The sequence below is a fragment of the Cydia amplana genome, chromosome 1, assembly GCF_948474715.1.
Source record: "Cydia amplana chromosome 1, ilCydAmpl1.1, whole genome shotgun sequence".
NCBI lineage: Eukaryota > Metazoa > Arthropoda > Insecta > Lepidoptera > Tortricidae > Cydia > Cydia amplana.
The window spans coordinates 8,673,100-8,695,575 of record NC_086069.1 but is presented as its reverse complement, the minus strand read 5'-3'; the positions used below and the strand labels follow the sequence as shown (position 1 = coordinate 8,695,575).

The window sequence follows — 22,476 nt, the reverse complement described above, 5'->3', positions numbered from 1 at the left end:
TATTTATCAGGCTAAATTTATCAATGAATTGGTACTTAATTATAATAAATATGCTTTAAAATAAGAATATGTCTAAAACGGATTTTTTTTTATGTTTTCACTGTAGGTAGTTTAGTACAAAGAGTAGTATAATATATAGGACTAAACTTAGTAGGTACTCGTGACTCTCGTGAGGTTAGAGGCGTAGGCAAGCTCAATTTAATGTTTTGAAATTATAAATTATTAAGGTGACAGTTTTTATTCACACATAGATAAGGCAAATATAGTAACTATTTAATACCTTCACCTAAAGCAATGACAAGGCAGGAAGGCTTCGTATATCTAGAGGTTACACTCTTGATTAATTGGCTAATTTATTTTTGGGCTTGGGTTTGTGATACTTGTCAATCAATCAATTGAAATGACGACGGGCAATTATGACTTTCGCCTAAAGACAATCTGAATTGAAAAGTATTGTTGTTAATTGTCCTTAATAACTTACATTGAACCTTGAATCAAAGTTTAAAGGTATTCTAGAAATCAAAGGGGTCACGTGTAATTACAAAACAAGCACGAGCACAGTCACGTGCGGCCGAGATACAGGTGACCTTTGAATTTCCCAGGACTTCATTTGCTCCGGCGCGGACGTGGGCGTTTTCTGTTTATACGGTAGTTCAACGCAAGCATTAACATGCTTCAACAAATGTTATAAGACTTATGACTGACTGTCTTAATTTGACACAGTGGGTCCATTTGTTTCTCATAAAGTTTTAAGTCATAATGTATTGTTTGTCATATTATCATTAGTCCTAAAACTGAAACCGTTAACTTTTCAGGATTTTCGTAAGGTTATCTATATTATAGGTTAGGTTAGGTTAGGTTTGTTTTATGGCAATCCTGAAAAGTGACGCGTTTCTGAACTAAATAAATTATGACTAACAAAAATGCGAGCAAATGATACATTATGACTTAAAACTTTTTGGGAAACAATAGAGACCGTAATTCCGATATTTCCAATGAAGAGCGATTCCGCGACTTATAATAAGTTATATGGCATATTACTAATATTATAATACTTATTGTATCTTATATTTTCATAAAACTGTAATTATTATCGACAGTACTTATGATATTTGAATTTATGAAATCTTAAACAATGCTTAACAAGAAAATTAAAAAGCTAAGTAGGATCAAAACTACTCATGCAACAGAAAAGTAGAACGTCCGACACTATAAGTGGGGCAGCACACTGCTGGCTATTCTTCATGCGACAAGCGCTATGCTGCCTCTATGTCTTGGTGAGTTTCACGCTTCTGAAACATACCTATATTATATATTATGCGAATTTTCAAAACAAGGCAATAATATGAAATTTAACTTCTTCCAGCATTTTACTACTTATATATGTACTGTTATCACATAGGTTCTACCTAAGTACCTACCTACATATTAATATCTGCTATCCAAAGGTTGTCTGGAAGTTGGAAAAGATCGCCAGTCTTATTACAAGACTGAATGGTCTGTTGCCATCTGGTCTTATTGCATAAATTTAACTCTACTTAAGTTGCTGTAGGTTTTTATTGTATTGAAGTTTGTAATAGAAAGTATTCGAACTGTATTGGATTTTTATAATAATTTGTGGTTCAATAAATAATTTTATTTATAGCAGCATAGATTAACTTCACTTCATTCATATTTTAAATGTAGAATGAGAAATTATAAAATATAAGAAACAATTTATTCGCATGTCTTCTTTTCAGTAGTATCATTGCTGATGTTAGCAACTTCATCATACCAGTTGCTATTGGACGAATCTGCGACGACAGATGAGTTCCTCGACGACTTTCTGGTCTATCCTATAAATCCGCTGGTAAGCATTAAACTGTACAATATCCTTATCCACCATCACACACCCTAATGGTGTAATTTACACATTTTGAACTATCCGTATTGCTAGTAAGTATTTAATTGCTTTGCCAGAAAATTCGTAAGCGCGAAGTGACATCACAGGGAACCCATGCAGACCATGACGCGTTTGTTGAAGAGAAGTTGATACAACACTCGCAGGCATTGGAACAACTTCTGCGGATGGTCACTAAAACTTCATCAGTGACCAGGCGATTGGTGGGGCACTTGAGTAGAAATATAGAGAAACCTTCAATGCCTGAAGAAGTAAAGGTAACTTTTAATAGTAGACGGTCGTTCAAGAGTAATAACAATACTCCTGTACAGACCGAAAGCCCTCTTTCGAGGCTGGGCCGAGTAATTCCATTGTACGGAAATTATGTGAAAAACTTAGCAGAGAAAGAGTTTAGTCATGATTCTGAACCTCAAGTAATCGTCGAGAAACGATACGAAGAAGACAATGATAGGAAATAAAAATAAAAACTCAAAATTATGACCAGACTCGGGTCATTAAATATCGTGATATCACAATACTTTACAGGTCATCTTTTGTTGATATTTATTTCTGTCAGGGGTCAATCCTGTTTAGTTTAATTTTTAAATACTGCTTAATTATTAAGTACCTATGAAGAGGTCCAAATGTTTAAATTTTTAAACTTTTGAATAAAAGATTAACACACATGTTTTATTTGCTTTATTTCTTGATCCGTCGTAAACCTGTCACAATCATTTTTTAACAAATAATAGTTTATTTAGTTTCAAGATAACAAATATTAAATATTTATTCGAGATCTAAAGAAGAGAGGACATCGTGGCATATTACTTATTTTTAAATAAATAATTGCATGCTACGTATTCTTTTTCAGTGCTTTATCCGTAGCGTTACATAAATAATTATTTAATCCATACCGTGCCATGTAGGAGTAACGAATTTGCAAGGAAGAAATAACTAATTTAATTAGAGCCCGATTTAAAAATTATAATATTGGAGAAGGAATTAAATTTTGCAATTTCTATTTAGTGGCATATTTCAAACAGTGAACTATTATTTACTGGACCTTAGAATTACCATTTAAGTACACCAAAGGTATTTCATCGTTTCAGTTTACTAGGCGTTCCTCCGATGGCAAGGTTGAGTTGGTATCAAGCATCACGCCTACGGCTAAAAGCCCATGGTGCGAGCTTTCCGTGCTTTGTTCTCGAACTCTGAAGCCTGTATGTGCATTCGACGATAACTTTGGATACGGGAGGTTCTACGATCTCTGTCACATGTTCCAAGTTAATTGCTATTGGAAATACAGTAAGTACAGACTTGTTTAATGTGTTTTTTTTGTTACAAATCAATAGTAGAGGTATCCCAAAAGCGGACATACCTTTAGGTAGTTCTAAGAACTATGAAAATTAATTATTCTTATTTGTTTTGCTCTATGAAAAGTACTTAAAAAGGCATCTGAGAGTTCTGAGAATTTTTCAAGATCTGCGTATTTTAACAATGCGTTTTATATTTCAGATTTCTCTATCGTGAAAAATTGCAAGCCAAGTTTTGACCAACCTTCAGGATTAGTATAATATGTACAAATAAAAAATATCATCAAAAACTGAGCGTTTTAATTATAAATAAATATTTGCTTGTTAAAAGAGTAGGCTGTCTAGAAACAGTAAAAAATATTTATAGGTACTTAATGATAATTAAGACACGTTTTTTCCTCTCAGCCCAACCGCCCTGGATCCGGACACCGTGGTTCGCTGTCTGTCTCCTTAATCTTAATGAAAACTGAAAAAAAAAAGAACTGTATTTTTTCCTTTTTCTTACATAAAATTAGGACGTGTACTTTTTATACATAGCGCGTAAAAATACGAGAATGTGATGCGATCTTATTCGAGCGCCATAAAAGCGTGTCACATACTTTTAATTTTTATTTTTTCCGCTCTTCGATATTATTATTGCAGGAGCCCGATTCCAAATTCCGTTTTCAACTTTTTACGGTTGTAAACTGGTTTCGATACGACCTTGAAGAATGTTGTCGCTGATTGGTGCATGCGAAATGAAGTCAAAGACGTGCGTGGGATTTGCGCCAATCACCAAGACGATCGTCAAGGTCGTAACAAAACCAGTTCAGAACCGTAACAAGTTGTTAAATCTGAATCGGTATTAGGTCAGTAGATATAGTCAATAATAGGGATGATGACACATGTTGAATTTTATAACAAAATCTAGTAAAATAGATAGCAAACGAGCAATTTATCACAATAATGTGGATATTAAAATAAAATATAGAAAAATTACAAAATTACAGGACCTGAAAGTTTCAAAATTTCAGTTTTTTTTAACTTCCAAAAACGATAAAAGTAAGGGTACCATTCGATTCCTTACATTTCGTCCAAAAAAATATTGTATAGCAACTATATACATAAACGCAATATTTCACCGACAAAAACGCAATTTTCTTGTTTTATCCATACTACAAGATGGGCGATGACGTCACGGCCTCTGGCCGTTTTGTAAAGGGCGTTTCGCGAGTGAAGTGCGACTGTCGGACTTTGACTACAATTTTTGACTTTTGTGTTACTTTAATGCAATGGGTCCCATATAGACATTGGATCCTAAAAACAAACCCGATCGATTGATACCATAAAAAATTAGTCATGTAGCCTATTGGTCTCTCCAACCGCATTGTATGCCTGATAACTTGAAATGCAGGATGTTTAGTTCCACTTATTAGCCGATGTATGATGAGTAGTGTGATGTGTTGTTACATACTCTGATTGGTCTCGCAGGAGTACTCGTACATGTCGCACACGTCCAGGAAGGTGCGCGTCTGCATGGCGCCGCGCCCGCACACATACACCTTGTCGTGGAAACATGAGTATGCATACTCGCACCACTTCTTTAGCTGATCGTGTCCCTCCTGAAATGTTTTTTTTATTCAAACATTTTGCACATTCAATGAAAGTCCAAATGGCGGACTTCATGCCAGTAGGCAGGTATAGTATTTTAAATCATTTCTTTTAAATCGGCTCTAATTATTGGATTATAATGATAAATGCTTATAGGACTTTTTCAACCCAAAACAAGCGGTGATATTACTTTCTCATTTTATAGGGTTGGCTTTTCAAAAATAGAACAACGATAACTAATTAAACAAATTCACACATGTGAAGAGCTAGTAGGTTTTTTGTTCAATTAAAAATTCGATAGACCGATCTCTAGTTTTCTCTAGTAATAAATGTAGAAATGATCATTTGTTTTACATGGGGCAAAGTTATTGTTTAACGCGGCTAATAATATTATTGATACCCGAGCAAGCGAAAGATTCCAAAATTGAACCACGACATAGAGAGTGAGTCGAAAAGTGGTATCTTGAGCGTTGCGAGGGCACACTAACGCGAGGAAAAAAACTACTTAACTGTAAATATTACAAATCAAAGTCAAATGAGCGTTATTTTTTTTAGTGAGGGAACTCAGCCTTATTTAAACTTTTGACATAACAATAACAAACATGATACTAAATAATAACGTAAGATTCAATAAACTAAAACATGACTAAACCACTCAACAATTGCATCGAATTACTTTGCCTCGCATGTAAATAATATGCAATAGCGTTTTCGACTTAAAATACGTGACCCGTTTTTAATATATTTTTTCTACTCCCGTACTTTTATTTGTCATTTAAAGGGTCGTGCACACACCTTTAAACCCCTATCTTATAGTTGTCAAAACAAGTCTTTAGTCTATTCCCCAAAAAAGTATTTGTGCATACACGCAGTATCTTTTTGGCACCTTTACGATACTTCGTGTAATCACAACTTAAAAAATATTGTATGAAATACATTGTTGCCAACCTAATTTTAATTGTCATATCTGACAGATGAGTGAACTATAGACATGTTTTTTTTTTAATTCATTCATTCTTTTCCCGCCCGCACCCTCTATTCTTTGCTACTTCTTGAATGAAAAATATTTGTTTTTACAATTTTATTTCAAAGTAAGTGCTTAGTCGTAGAAAAAGTATTATATGCAACGTTGTTTAACTGAGTCAAAAAATACTCGTGGCGTCTTTATTAACAATTTTCGGCTTCGCCTCAAATTGTTACTCACGCCACTCGCCTTTTTTGACCTCTCTTAAACAACGGTTGCATAAAATACTATAATATCTGTGTCTCACAGAAGTTTTGTTATTAATAATATGTAAGTTTCTCATCAGTTTAATGAGAGCCTGTCGAGCTGGTGTAGAGAAAACATAGTTATACTTGAATGCAACACACAATATAAAACCTTATTAGAAAATTGCGGCTATTATTTATAATAATAAAAACATATCAGTAATAATAAAATTGTAAGTATGAACCTACTTCACGGTTTCCACATCCATCGCAGTTCAAAAAACCTTACCGTATCCTCCGGTGGCACTAAATGAGATTGAACGGAAATTGCGCAAATAAGAAGCCAGAGTGACTGTCTGGGATACATGAGGTCCAATAAACCAATATTAAATGCGTTGATAACACTCTGACGACGAGGGACTAATAACACTCGAAACAAAATACAATTACCGGATATTGTTCTACGTGTACCAGCAATATTGACAAAGCCAGACTTACCTTATATTTCTTGCTCACCTACCGGCTCTACCCTCTACCAGAGAGATTTTATATCTGAGCACCATACCTCAAGGTCTAAAATTGATTATAATGATAAATAAAGATCTAAATATCAATAAGTACCTGCCTACAATAGAAAAGTTAGCATTTGCTTAGGCGTGTTTCAACTTCCGTCAACTGTTCCTGAAGGAAGTTGATAATTTTGACATGGAAATTGCTTGGTTGTCAAGGGTGAAACAATCTGCCACAGTTTATCTATCTAATCTAATACCTTTAAACGAGCAATTCTTGCATATTTATTTATTTATTTCTCTCGGAAACGGCTCTAACGATTTCGATGAAGTTTGGTATATGGGGGTCTTCGGGGGCGAAAAATCGATCTAGCTAGGTCTTATCTCTGGAAAAACGCTAATTTTTGAGATTTTATATGTTTTCCGAGCAAAGCTCGGTCTCCCAGATATTTAACTTAATAGCATGAAAAAAAACCTTGATGTATAAAATTGGTTTGTTGATATTTGATGACGCGCAAGAACGATACTATTGTATTGTAAGGGCCTACTGCAGCCGCGTCTGGCGCTTCGTAAACCACGCCCGCTAGTTCTTCCCTCCCCGCTAACACGCACACATGGAAACGCTTCGCGCCGCACGTGAAGTTTGTGTGACCTTTTAGCACCATCTAACGTTACAGAAGTTAACTACCATTATACGCGGTCGCTGCGGTCAGCCATAAACTTAAATTCGGAAAAAATTGAAACAGATGGCGTTGTTACTTGTTCATAATAGCAAACAATAAAATAATTAATTAATAAACCTGAATATTTATTGTTGTTTTGGAAGATGTTAACAGCATAGAAGCAGCAGCGTATATAGCATATAAGTTAAGAGTATTGATAATAAGAAAATAGCACAAGAACAGAAAAGAGATTATTTTTGATAAAATATGATGAAAAGAGATTTACTTGATTACGCTCACCTGACTTTGCGGTCACTAAATGCAAATTTCAACCTTATTGTTATGGGGTTACAATACCCCTGGGGTTGCAGGCGTCCATAGTCGTTATTATTATAAATGCTTTGGTTGAAATGCTTTTTAACCCTCGAATTTTTCATAGGTACAGTCACCTGCAATAATATGTTACTCTTCGACGGCCGCAAAAATATGTGACACGCTCTTATGGCTCTACAAATAAGATCTAACATGATCTACCGCAAAACGGCCTTCGGTGTGTAACATATTATTGCAGCTGACTGTACTCGTATTCATTGTTGTATAGGTAGGTATTAATATTTTTTATCCTATCGATTTGCATTTATTTGAAATAAATCACAGTGTTTAGTAATTATATGTTTTATTGAATAAGAGATTATTTAGGTATGTAAGGAATACAGGGTGCCTTTTTGAAACACTCATTTTTAGGGTTCCGTAGCCAAATGGCAAAAAACGGAACCCTTATAGATTCGTCATGTCTGTCTGTCTGTCTGTCTGTCCGTCTGTCCGTCCGTATGTCACAGCCACTTTTTTCCGAAACTATAAGAACTATACTGTTGAAACTTGGTAAGTAGATGTATTCTGTAAACCGCATTAAGATTTTCACACAAAAATTTTTTTGGGGGTTCCCCATACGTAGAACTGAAACTCAAAAAATGTTTTTTCATCAAACCCATACGTGTGGGGTATCTATGGATAGGTCTTCAAAAATGATATTGAGGTTTCTAACATAATTTTTTTCTAAACTGAATAGTTTGCGCGAGAGACACTTCCAAAGTGGTAAAATGTGTGTCCCCCCCCCCCTGTAACTTCTAAAATAATTACATACATTACCATGCAAACTTCCAACGAAAATTGGTTTGAACAAGATCTAGTAAGTAGTTGTTTTTTAATACGTCATAAATCCCCTAAATACGGAACCCTTCATGGGCGAGTCCGACTCGCACTTGGCCGCTTTTTCTGGATAATTTTGAATTTCAATTGTCAGGGGTGCCTACATTATTTTTTAATACATTTTACAACGACAACAAACAAAAGTTCAAATTCGCCGTATTTTTATTACCCGGGTCGATCGCAACAAAATAGAAAATCATGTTTTTCAAATCTAAGCGTTATTGTAATTTATCTCAAATAACCAAAAAGTCAATCTGACTAGAACTTAAAAACGAACTGAATTATTTTAATATGTCGATTTTTCTTGGTGACCCAGGAGAATTTTTTTTTGTATCCCATACAAAAAGAGCGTATCTCAATCGCGTATCGGTTTTGGTTTTTACTTATAAGTGTGAAAAATATATTCTACCATATACGAAGGATGTTTTTTTTTCATGTTTTATGTGTCTTTTTGTACAATAAAGTGTTTTACTGCTACTAATATATCATATTAACGATTAACTAAAAAGGTATTTACATCTAATTTAACTGGTAAATTATTAAAGTCCGCTAAAATTAATATATACCTATTCAAAAAAATATTTGTTAATATGTCCCAAAATCATGGCTCATTTTTTAAGTCTCCTGACTTACCAAACATATCGCAACGAAGGCAAGGGCACAACGCGGCATCTAATAACGTAACGTTTCAGTTACTTTTTTAGTCGCCGACCATTTTATCCAGGGTACGAAAAGAGGTATTAGATCTATCCTGGGTCTAATATGTTATAAAAACATAGTTTTTTGAAAAATGTTCGTAGGTAGTACACAAAATTTACCTTTTCTTTTAAATGTGATTTGGGTCATCGTTCTCCCTGGTGACTTTTCTGGTGACCCAAGAGACATCAATTTTATTATGACTCAGGAGACTTTTTTTCTATGCACTTTGATTTTTTTGATGCGCTAATTTTGTAATCTAAAATAACTTTAAACTGCTGATATACTTATATCACTTTGCTGATGAGTGGAAGTGGAATTGAAACTTAATTTATTGTTCTCTCCCTTGACATTTTGGCATACATTTGACATGCTGCAGTGCACTCCTAACGTTAATAAAGACATAATTTTTAGAAAAAGCTTTAGGAAAACTCACTCTTGAGCTTAAAACGATTAAGTCCTTATCATATTATGTTAGATTTTTAGTACAGATTTGGATCAGTGAAAATGTCTCTTAGCCAACTAAATTTGTCTCTGGGAAAAGTACGATATCCCTAAAAATTGTACGTACATTTCGCATTTTTCTGAAGGAACGGAATTCATAAATTGGGTTATTATTATTTTTTCAGATTATTTGATTGCATTGAAATATCACCAAGATAGATAGAACATTTAAGTTACCAGAAGAAAAGCATTTGTGTTATTTTATACAGTGTGGAAAAAGTAGGTTCGATTCCCGGGCGCGACTAAGCGAATTTAAAAAAAACAACGTGTTGCATTCCGGGAGTGCCGACAGAAGTGAAAACTCAATGACTAGTCCAAAATGTCTGCAGCACTATGTATAATTGACCCATCCTCCTTTCTATTGAAAACTTTTGGTTCCGAAATTGCTGGTCAGTGAGCTTGTTTAAAATTCGAAATTCAAATTTATAGCGTTAATTGTTTAAAATTCGAATAGAAATTGTAAAGTTACCTTGCAGACCTCGCATCTAAATATATTTGGTCATGATATTTTGAGTTTTATTCACCAGTACTAGAGTTCACTTTTATTAGCGATTTCATCAAGATGTAGCTTTATTGAATTATATTTGAGTGATATAAAGTTATAATACTGTGAGATCCTCGTATTTCAGCCCGTACAAGATTATAACCTTTTTCATGTAATGTCATTGAGTTTTTCTTTATTGATTTAAATGCCATCTAAACCTTACGGTCACATGATCGCCTTACGCTGTCTCGAGTTTATCATTTTTTCCCCACCTCAAAAAGTGCCTAGCGCCGCTAAAGAAGTTTTCACTTCAAAAATCTTTGAATGCAGTTGTTTCTTTAAAAAACAATAATGTTTCATTTAAGTAAAATGAGCAAACTTAAGGTTTTAAGGCACTTTCCCTCCAGGGCCCATAATTTTTTTCCACCCGGTAGTAGACAACTATTTTTTTCGACTAAATGAAGTTTTATTAGATAAATCGTTGATCACATGGTTCGTTTCACACATCACATCAAATCGTTTGTCATCACAATCAAAATTTGTCAAAAGTAATGAAATTTATGCCAAAAAAACATAAATAAAACATATAAATTCAACACATTTTTTTAATAAAAATCTTTCTCGATGATATAAAAAAGAACATCGACAAATTATGTTCAAAGAATTAATATCAAAACAGATGTCATAATTAGGATTGGCTACTTTAAGAAAGGGACAGAGAGATTTAATCCTCTCGCTCTGCACGTTTTTCTCATTCCTCCTTGTCAAGCCAAAATAAACTATAAAATGATAGTAACACAGTACATTGTAATATTCACTTTTTCCACGGTATCATGTCATTGTAAATTACTTATGTGAAATTGTAGTGGCGTGCGACTTTCAAACCGGAGGTCACGGGTTCGAACCCCGGCCCGTGCAAGTGAGTTTTTGTAAGTAGGGACCTTTTTTAGTGGTACTTAAATATAATAACATTAATAACTTTACGTATTATTAAAATAAAATATTTTATTCAAACAAACTTAATAATATAATAATTAAAACGAATAATATCTATTAGTTTTCAATATTTATTCAATTATTTTAAATTATTTGAGCATGAAACATACTAGATTTATTTTTATCATTACAATAGAAAAAAAGCAAAAAATATATTCTTATACATATTTTATTTTCAAACAAAAATAAAGCAAAAAGTTACGGTTAGATTCTGATGGCTAAATACCAAACAGCTACCGATACATTTCAATATCTGTCGAAATTTCCTAACCCGTTGTAACTGACAAAGAGTATAGATTTCGACGTAGCATGACGTAGCTAAGCAAACACGCACACATGCGTAACGTATAGGCCTGTGAATTAGCGTATCGCCGGTCAGTTTCCTAATTCGTCAATTTAGCTGATTCAACAGTTTACCTTCTGGTCATTTTCACTAGGTTGACAATTTCGCTAGTGGGTCATTTTCCTAAACCTTCAGTTTACTCTTTCGCCAGTTTTGCTAGGCTTCAGTTTCGTAAATTTGCTAGTTTCCTTATGTGCTAATTTAATTATTCGTCAGTTTGGTCAAATGGTCATTTCCCCTAGATAATCGGTTTCTATATTCGCCAGTTTCACTAGTTGCCAGGGTCTTATAGTCGTGTTTCGGTGTATCAAATATACAAGGTGATTTCAGGGTCGTGAGGCAAGTAGCAAGAGACCAAGGCTTGATGCAGAATCAAAAGATGAACCTATTGATGCTTCATTGATGTTTCTAGTCACCTTATTAAATGTTATTTTAAAACTATTATCCGACACCATACAAAGTTATGTCATCTGCTATTCTCCTGTAGGTACAGTCACCTGCGAAATTATCTTCCAGAACAAATAGGTACTGTAAAAGTATCTTATTTAAGCAATCTCATTTGTAGAGCCATAAACGCGTGTCACATATTTTAGTGGCCTTTGAGCTTTGTTGTCGAAGATACTTTTGCAGGTGACTGTACTACAGTTTGAGTCATGAATAGGTTGACCATAATTAAGTATGATTTTTTTAAATGTAACAACTAATGGCATTGCAATGAAGTGTAATTTCTTACCGAGTATTTTGTAAACGTAATTCTAATGATAAAGGTACTTATGCATGCAAACTAACTTTTGACCTTTGTAGAGATTACATTGCTACTTTTACGATATAAGTTATAATATTGGATTGTTGTATAAGGAAAGTAACGGATTAGGAAAATGACGAAATAGCAAAACTGACAACTTAAGATAATTGAGGAATAAGGAAGTTTGCGACTCAAGAAACTGGCTTAATAGGGGCTCTGACAATTTAGTGAAACTGGCAAAAAAGGAAATTGGCGAATTAAGAAACAGTCTAATCATTAAACTGTTGAATCAGCAAAATTGACGAATTAGGAAACTGACCGGCGATACGCTAATTCAGGCCTGTAAGAAGGCACCATCATAGGTTTACCTCCGATTCCGTTACTACTCAATGGAGTTACGACTCAACGTTTATTGGATATTAAAATTTTACGTAATTCGGAGCGCTGCGCGAAGTGACATAGGTCTTACCTCTTTGAGGCACGACGGCCATCTAACATTACCGGCATAAAGGATGCATTTATGAATTTGACGCATGACAGAAAGAGAAACCGAACTGCGTAAAATGGGCGTTTGCTGTTGAATTCATAAAATCAAAAATCGATAATAAATCCATCGGTAAAGGATAATAAGTTAATATTTAGTTCTTTGAAAGTTAAGACGAGATGAAAACCTTTGCTGTAAGGTGGATTGTGCTGGATATGGATGTGTTTTCTAGTTGCACGAAGCTAAAACCGAAAAATGAACACGTAAGTTTGGATTTATTTTCTATCGAGAAAATTTTAAGCATTCGTGTTTCGACTACTACGAAATCTCTTATCATATAGTCAAGAAACATATATCCGAAAATCACTACTGTTTGTTTCCAGGGCTAGCCACTGCCACCTTTCTAAGATCCTGTTATTTTTCGATGCACGGCCTTAATAATGATCAATCATGACGTGCAATAGTTTGGGAAACTTTTAGTTGAAGTGGATCTCTAATTCCAATTAAGAGTTCCTAACTTCCTATTAAATACTTACGTACTATGAGCTTATTTGTTAAACGATAATAATTATATAACTATGAACTTAGGCAACCTATAACTTTGTGATATAGCTTTCAGTCCACGCATATGTATACTTATACTTAGGCATAAGACACACTTGTAAGTTTTACTTACGAAAGTAGGGACACCATTTTATAAAACCTATGTGAACTTGGCACCCGACCTTGACCAATTTTTTATTTATATTTTTTTTCTTATAGTATTTTGTTTGTAGTTGATTGTAGTTAAAAGGATTTTATTTGTAGTTGCCCCAAAAAAAAGTTATGGGGGTGAGAAAAATCCCAGCACCCCACTTTTGAAATCTTATGCTTTAATTGTTGATCCTGGCTTAGAATCGTTTGTAGTTGATTGTAGTTCTTTTATTTTTATTTGTAGTAGCCAATTATCTCCAAAAAATAAAAAAAATAAAAAAAGCCTTATGAGCCCGTTGATGTCTTTTCCCGATAAAGAGCTTTTTGGTGAAATTAAACACGAGAGCGCGTTTACGTCTTTTACAAGGAAAGGACAAACGGTCCGTTGTACCAAACCGTCAGTCACCCTTAAAGTGTTCTCTTAAAGTTATAATATAATGGTAATTACACACCAACACTACTAAGTGACGTTGAACAGTCTGTCAAGTGTGAATGCTGCAACTGACCCTAAGTATGATAAAACTTGATAAATCCCACACTGTGTTGATTGATTATGGGTAAAATCGTTTATACTGTTTGTAGTTATTTGTAAATCTTTTAATTTCATTAGTTGTTGCCAAATTAAACGACTAAACTTTGTTTTAATTTCACTATGAGAGCTTTTTCAGGACAATTTAATAATATAGGAAAAACTTGGAAAATCGTAAACGTTTATGATGGATTCTGGTTCAGAATCGTTTGTAGTTATTTGTAGTTCTTTTTATTTCATTTGTAGTTGCCAAACAACCCCACAAAAATCGATTCGATTTCACTATGAGAGCTCTTCTCATGACAATTCAATAATATTTGAATAACTTGGAAAATCGTACACGTTTATGATTAATTCTTGTTCACAATCGTTTGTAGTTATTTGTAGTTCTTTTCATTTCATTTGTAGTCGCCAAATAACCCCACAAAATTCAATTCGATTTCACTATGAGAGCTTTTCTCATGACAATTCAATAATATGTGAAAAACTTGGAAAATCGTAAACGTTTATGATGGATTCCGGTTCAGAATAGTGTGTAGTTATTTGTAGTTCTTTTCATTTCATTTGTAGTTGCGAAACAACCCCACAAAAATTGATTCGATTTCACTACGATAGTTTTCTCATGACAATTAAATAATATTTGAAAAACTTGGAAAATCGTTGACGTTTATGATGTATTCCGGTTCAGAATCGTTTGTAGTTATTTGTAGTTCTTTTCATTTCATTTGTAGTCGCCAAACAACCCCACAAAATTCGATTCGATTTCACTATGAGAGCTTTTCTCATGACAATTCAATAATATTAGAAAAACTTGGAAAATCGTAAACGTTTATGACGGATTCTGGTTCAGAATCGTTTGTAGTTATTTGTAGTTCTTTTCATTTCATTTGTAGTTGCCAAACAACCCCATAAAAATCGATTCGATTTTACTACGAGAGGTTTTCTCATGACAATTCAATAATATTTGAAAAACTTGGAAAACCATAAACGTTTATGATGGATTCAGGTTCAGAATCGTTTGTAGTTATTTGTAGTTCTTTTTATTTCATTTGTAGCTGCCAAACAACCCCACAAAATTCGATTCGATTTCACTATGAGAGCTTTTCCCATGACAATTCAATAATATTAGAAAAACATGGAAAATCGTAAACGTTAATGATGGATTCTGGTTCAGAATCGTTTGTAGTTATTTGTAGTTCTTTTCATTTCATTTGCAGTTGCCAAACAACCCCACAAAATTCAATTCGATTTCACTATGAGAGCTTTTCTCATGACAATTCAATAATATGTGAAAAACTTGGAAAATCATAAACGTTTATGATGGATTCTGGTTCAGAATAGTGTGTAGTTATTTGTAGTTGTTTTCATTTCATTTGTAGTTGCCAAACAACCCCAAAAAAATTGATTCGATTTCACTACGATAGTTTTCTCATGACAATTCAATAATATGTGAAAAATTTGGAATATCGTAAATGTTTATGATGGATTCTGGTTCAGAATCGTTTGTAGTTATTTGTAGTTCCTTTCATTTCATTTGTAGTTGCCAAACAACCCCACAAAAATCGATTCGATTTTACTATGAGAGCTTTTCTCATGACAATTCAATAATATTTGAAAAACTTGGAAAATCGTTAACGTTTATGATGGATTCTGGTTCGGAATCGTTTGTAGTTATTTGTAGTTCTTTTCGTTTCATTTGTAGTTGTCAAACAACCCAAAAAAAATCGATTCGATTTCACTACGAGAGCTTTACTCGTGACAATTCAATAATATTTGAAAAACTTGGAAAATCGTTAACGTTTATGATGGATTCTGGTTCAGAATCGTTTGTAGTTATTTGTAGTTCTTTTCATTTCATTTGTAGTTGCCAAACAACCCCACAAAAATCGATTCGATTTCACTATGAGAGCTTTTCTCATGACAATTTAATAATATGTGAAAAACTTGGAAAATCGTAAACGTTTATGATGGATTCTGGTTCAGAATCGTTTGTAGTTATTTGTAGTTCTTTTCATTTCATTTATAGTTGCCAAACAATCCCACAAAAATCGATTCGATTTCACTATGAGAGCTTTTCTCATGACAATTTAATAATATGTGAAAAACTTGGAAAATCGTAAACGCTTATGATGGATTCTGGTTCAGAATCATTTGTAGTTATTTGCATTTCTTTTCATTTCATTTGTAGTTGCCAAACAACCCCACAAAAATTGATTCGATTTCACTACGATAGTTTTCTCATGACAATTCAATAATATGTGAAAAATTTGGAAAATCATAAATATTTATGATGGATTCTGGTTCAGAATCGTTTGTAGTTATTTGTAGTTCTTTTCGTTCCATTTGTAGTTGTCAAAAAACCCAAAAAAAATCGATTCGATTTCAATACGAGAGCTTTTCTCGTGACAATTCTATAATATTTGAAAAACTTGGAAAATCGTTAATGTTTATAATGGATTCTGGTTCAGAATCGTTTGTAGTTATTTGTAGTTCTTTTCATTTCATTTATAGTTGCCAAACAACCCCACAAAAATCGATTCGATTTCACTATGAGAGCTTTTCTCATGACAATTTAATAATATGTGAAAAACTTGGAAAATCGTAAACGTTTATGATGGATTCTGGTTCAGAATCGTTTGTAGTTATTTGTAGTTCTTTTCATTTCATTTGTAGTTGCCAAACAACCCCACAAAATTCGATTCGATTTCACTACGATAGTTTTCTCATGACAATTCAATAATATGTGAAAAATTTGGAAAATCGTAAATGTTTATGATGGATTCTGGTTCAGAATCGTTTGTAGTTATTTGTAGTTCTTTTCGTTTCATTTGTAGTTGTCAAAAAACCCAAAAAAAATCGATTCGATTTCAATACGAGAGCTTTTCTTATGACAATTCAATAATATTTGAAAAACTTAGAAAATCGTTGACGTTTATGATGTATTCCGGTTAAGAATCGTTTGTAGTTATTTGTAGTTCTTTTCATTTCATTTGTAGTCGCCAAACAACCCCACAAAATTCGATTCGATTTCACTATGAGAGCTTTTCTTATGACAATTCAATAATATGTGAAAAACTTGGAAAATCGTAAACGTTTATGATGGATTCTGGTTCAGAATCGTTTGTAGTTATTTGTAGTTCTTTTCATTTCATTTGTAGTTGCCAAACAACCCCACAAAAATTGATTCGATTTCACTACGATAGTTTTCTTATGACAATTCGATAATATGTGAAAAATTTGGAAAATCGTAAATGTTTATGATGGATTCTGGTTCAGAATCGTTTGTAGTTATTTGTAGTTCTTTTCGTTTCAATTGTAGTTGCCAAACAACCCCACAAATTTGAATTGTATTCTAGTGCCAAAGCTTTCTTATGACAATTCAATAATATTAGAAAAATTTGGAAACTTCGTCACTTTTATGATTGATTCTGGTATAGAATCGTTTGTTAATGAATTTAGTATTTTCTTTTCCTTTATAAAAGCAAAATAACGGGAGAAAAAATAATTTCACTACGAGAGCGCGTTGATGTCTTTCACAAGGAATTGGCTAAGTTAGGAAAAAACTTGATCAATCCTACAATTTCCTCGTTGATTATTGTTCAGAATCGTTTGTAGTTATTTGTAGTTCTTTTCATTTCATTTGTAGTTGCCAAACTACCCCACAAAAATCGATTCGATTTTACTACGAGAGCTTTTCTCATGACACTTCAATAATATTTGAAAAACTTGGAAAATCGTAAACGTTTATGATGGATTCAGGTTCAGAATCGTTTGTAGTTATTTCTAGTTCTTTTCATTTCATTTGTAGTTACCAAACAACGCCACAAAATTCGTTTCGATTTCACTATGAGAGCTTTTCCCATAACAATTCAATAATATTTGAAAAACTTGGAAAATCGTAAACGTTTATGATGGATTCTGGTTCAGAATCGTTTGTAGTTACTTGTAGTTCTTTTCATTTCATTTGTAGTTGCCAAACAACCCCACAAAAATCGATTCGATTTCACTACGATAGTTTTCTCATGACAATTCAATAATATGTGAAAAATTTGGAAAATCGTAAACGTTTATGATGGGTTCTGGTTCAGAATCGTTTGTAGTTATTTGTAGTTCTTTTCATTTCATTTGTAGTTGCCAAAAAACCCTACAAAAATCGATTCGATTGCACTACGAGAGCTTTTCTCATGACAATTCTATAATATGTGAAAATTTTGATAAATCGTAAATGTTTATGACGAATTCTGGTTCAGAATCGTTTGTAATTATTTGTAGTTCTTTTCATTTCATTTGTAGTTGCCAAACAACCCCACAAAAATTGATTCGATTTCACTACAATAGTTTTCTCATGACAATTCAATAATATGTGAAAAATTTGGAAAATCGTAAATGTTTATGATGGATTCTGGTTCAGAATCGTTTGTAGTTATTTGTAGTTCTTTTCATTTCATTTGTAGTTGCCAAACAACCCCAAAAAAATCGATTCGATTTCACTACGAGAGCTTTTCTCATGACAGTTCAATAATATTTGAAAAACTTGGAAAATCATTGACGTTTATGATGTATTCCGGTTCAGAATTGTTTGTAGTTATTTGTAGTTCTTTTCATTTCATTTGTAGTCGCCAAACAACCCCACAAAATTCGATTCGATTTCACTATGAGAGCTTTTCTCATGACACTTCAATAATATTTGAAAAACTTGGAAAATCGTAAACGTTTATGATGGATTCAGGTTCAGAATCGTTTGTAGTTATTTGTAGTTCTTTTCATTTCATTTGTAGTTACCAAACAACGCCACAAAATTCGTTTCGATTTCACTATGAGAGCTTTTCCCATGACAATTCAATAATATTTGAAAAACTTGGAAAATCGTAAACGTTTATGATGGATTCTGGTTCAGAATCGTTTGTAGTTATTTGTAGTTCTTTTCATTTCATTTGTAGTTGCCAAACAACCCCACAAAAATCGATTCGATTTCACTACGATAGTTTTCTCATGACAATTCAATAATATTTGAAAAACTTGGAAAATCATTGACGTTTATGATGTATTCCGGTTCAGAATTGTTTGTAGTTATTTGTAGTTCTTTTCATTTCATTTATAGTTGCCAAACAACCCCACAAAAATCGATTCGATTTCACTATGAGAGCTTTTCTCATGACAATTTAATAATATGTGAAAAACTAGGAAAATCGTAAACGTTTATGACGGATTCTGGTTCAGAATCGTTTGTAGTTATTTGTAGTTCTTTTCATTTCATTTGTAGTTGCCAAACAACCCCACAAAAATTGATTCGATTTCACTACGATAGTTTTCTCATGACAATTCAAAAATATGTGAAAAATTTGGAAAATCGTAAATGTTTATGATGGATTCTGGTTCAGAATCGTTTGTAGTTATTTGTAGTTCTTTTCGTTTCATTTGTAGTTGTCAAAAAACCCAAAAAAAATCGATTCGATTTCAATACGAGAGCTTTTTTTTTTTTTCATTTATTTTTCAAAGGTACATATACATAATAATTTTTATAGTTCCTCGCCAAACTGCTTAACATGCAGTTTGTTGGCGAGACAGCGCTCATCACAATCATGACAATTCAATAATATTTGAAAAACTTAGAAAATCGTTGACGTTTATGATGTATTCCGGTTCAGAATCGTTTGTAGTTATTTGTAGTTCTTTTCATTTCTTTTGTAGTCGCCAAACAACCCCACAAAATTCGATTCGATTTCACTATGAGAGCTTTTCTCATGACACTTCAATAATATTTGAAAAACTTGGAAAATCGTAAACGTTTATGATGGATTCAGGTTCAGAATCGTTTGTAGTTATTTGTAGTTCTTTTCATTTCATTTGTAGTTACCAAACAACGCCACAAAATTCGTTTCGATTTCACTATGAGAGTTTTTCCCATGACAATTCAATAATATTTGAAAAACTTGGAAAATCGTAAACGTTTATGATGGATTCTGGTTCAGAATAGTTTGTAGTTATTTGTAGTTCTTTTCATTTCATTTGTAGTTGCCAAACAACCCCACAAAAATCGATTCGATTTCACTACGATAGTTTTCTCATGACAATTCTATAATATGTGAAAATTTTGATAAATCGTAAATGTTTATGATGGATTCTGGTTCAGAATCGTTTGTAGTTATTTGTAGTTCTTTTTGTTTCAATTGTAGTTGCCAAACAACCCCACAAATTTGAATTGTATTCTAGTGCCAAACTTTCTTATGACAATTCAATAATATTAGAAAAACTTGGAAACTTCGTCACTTTTATGATTGATTCTGGTATAGAATCGTTAGTTAATGAATTTAGTATTTTCTTTTCCTTTATTAAAGCAAAATAACGGGAGAAAAAATAATTTCACTACGAGAGCGCGTTGATGTCTTTCACAAGGAATTGGCTAAGTTAGGAAAAAACTTGATCAATCCTACAATTTCATGGTTGATTATTGTTCAGAATCGTTTGTAGTTATTTGTAGTTCTTTTCATTTCATTTGTAGTTGCCAAACTACCCCACAAAAATCGATTCGATTTTACTACGAGAGCTTTTCTCATGACACTTCAATAATATTTGAAAAACTTGGAAAATCGTAAACGTTTATGATGGATTCAGGTTCAGAATCGTTTGTAGTTATTTGTAGTTCTTTTCATTTCATTTGTAGTTACCAAACAACGCCACAAAATTCGTTTCGATTTCACTATGAGAGCTTTTCCCATGACAATTCAATAATATTTGAAAAACTTGGAAAATCGTAAACGTTTATGATGGTTTCTGGTTCAGAATAGTTTGTAGTTATTTGTAGTTCTTTTCGTTTCATTTGTAGTTGCCAAACAACCCCACAAAAATTGATTCGATTTCACTACGATAGTTTTCTCATGACAATTCAATAATATGTGAAAAATTTGGAAAATCGTAAATGTTTATGATGGATTCTGGTTCAGAATCGTTTGTAGTTATTTGTAGTTCTTTTCGTTTCAATTGTAGTTGCCAAACAACCCCACAAATTTGAATTGTATTCTAGTGCCAAAGCTTTCTTATGACAATTCAATAATATTAGAAAAATTTGGAAACTTCGTCACTTTTATGATTGATTCTGGTATAGAATCGTTTGTTAATGAATTTAGTATTTTCTTTTCCTTTATAAAAGCAAAATAACGGGAGAAAAAATAATTTCACTACGAGAGCGCGTTGATGTCTTTCACAAGGAATTGGCTAAGTTAGGAAAAAACTTGATCAATCCTACAATTTCCTCGTTGATTATTGTTCAGAATCGTTTGTAGTTATTTGTAGTTCTTTTCATTTCATTTGTAGTTGCCAAACTACCCCACAAAAATCGATTCGATTTTACTACGAGAGCTTTTCTCATGACACTTCAATAATATTTGAAAAACTTGGAAAATCGTAAACGTTTATGATGGATTCAGGTTCAGAATCGTTTGTAGTTATTTCTAGTTCTTTTCATTTCATTTGTAGTTACCAAACAACGCCACAAAATTCGTTTCGATTTCACTATGAGAGCTTTTCCCATAACAATTCAATAATATTTGAAAAACTTGGAAAATCGTAAACGTTTATGATGGATTCTGGTTCAGAATCGTTTGTAGTTACTTGTAGTTCTTTTCATTTCATTTGTAGTTGCCAAACAACCCCACAAAAATCGATTCGATTTCACTACGATAGTTTTCTCATGACAATTCAATAATATGTGAAAAATTTGGAAAATCGTAAACGTTTATGATGGGTTCTGGTTCAGAATCGTTTGTAGTTATTTGTAGTTCTTTTCATTTCATTTGTAGTTGCCAAAAAACCCTACAAAAATCGATTCGATTGCACTACGAGAGCTTTTCTCATGACAATTCTATAATATGTGAAAATTTTGATAAATCGTAAATGTTTATGACGAATTCTGGTTCAGAATCGTTTGTAATTATTTGTAGTTCTTTTCATTTCATTTGTAGTTGCCAAACAACCCCACAAAAATTGATTCGATTTCACTACAATAGTTTTCTCATGACAATTCAATAATATGTGAAAAATTTGGAAAATCGTAAATGTTTATGATGGATTCTGGTTCAGAATCGTTTGTAGTTATTTGTAGTTCTTTTCATTTCATTTGTAGTTGCCAAACAACCCCAAAAAAATCGATTCGATTTCACTACGAGAGCTTTTCTCATGACAGTTCAATAATATTTGAAAAACTTGGAAAATCATTGACGTTTATGATGTATTCCGGTTCAGAATTGTTTGTAGTTATTTGTAGTTCTTTTCATTTCATTTGTAGTCGCCAAACAACCCCACAAAATTCGATTCGATTTCACTATGAGAGCTTTTCTCATGACACTTCAATAATATTTGAAAAACTTGGAAAATCGTAAACGTTTATGATGGATTCAGGTTCAGAATCGTTTGTAGTTATTTGTAGTTCTTTTCATTTCATTTGTAGTTACCAAACAACGCCACAAAATTCGTTTCGATTTCACTATGAGAGCTTTTCCCATGACAATTCAATAATATTTGAAAAACTTGGAAAATCGTAAACGTTTATGATGGATTCTGGTTCAGAATCGTTTGTAGTTATTTGTAGTTCTTTTCATTTCATTTGTAGTTGCCAAACAACCCCACAAAAAT

General features: G+C 32.9%; 2 protein-coding genes across 3 annotated transcripts in view; both read left to right on the top strand.

Annotated features, from left to right (window-relative positions):
• The window catches only part of LOC134647389 (uncharacterized), a 251,895-nt gene that overhangs the window by 135,418 nt on the left and 94,001 nt on the right, over positions 1–22,476 (top strand). The gene's annotated exons all lie outside the window — the stretch shown is intronic.
• On the top strand, positions 1,166–3,455 carry LOC134647460 (uncharacterized). Of its 2 annotated transcripts, none has more exons than XM_063501820.1 (5): positions 1,166–1,277; positions 1,743–1,849; positions 1,960–2,157; positions 2,989–3,184; positions 3,395–3,455. In XM_063501820.1, exons 1-5 carry the CDS (start codon positions 1,259–1,261, stop codon positions 3,451–3,453), a joined length of 579 nt encoding a protein of 192 aa, XP_063357890.1. In that variant the 5' UTR covers positions 1,166–1,258; the 3' UTR covers positions 3,454–3,455. The 2 variants fall into 2 exon arrangements, with proteins under 2 accessions (XP_063357890.1, XP_063357883.1); XM_063501813.1 differs by having other exon boundaries at positions 1,740–1,849.

Bases quoted from the DNA above. Each gene is read 5' to 3' on its own strand.
- LOC134647460 (XM_063501813.1), top strand. The intron at 2,158-2,988 runs GTAACTTTTAAT...TCATCGTTTCAG, and splicing joins CAATGCCTGAAGAAGTAAAG to TTTACTAGGCGTTCCTCCGA. The intron at 3,185-3,394 runs GTAAGTACAGAC...TTTATATTTCAG, and splicing joins TAATTGCTATTGGAAATACA to ATTTCTCTATCGTGAAAAAT.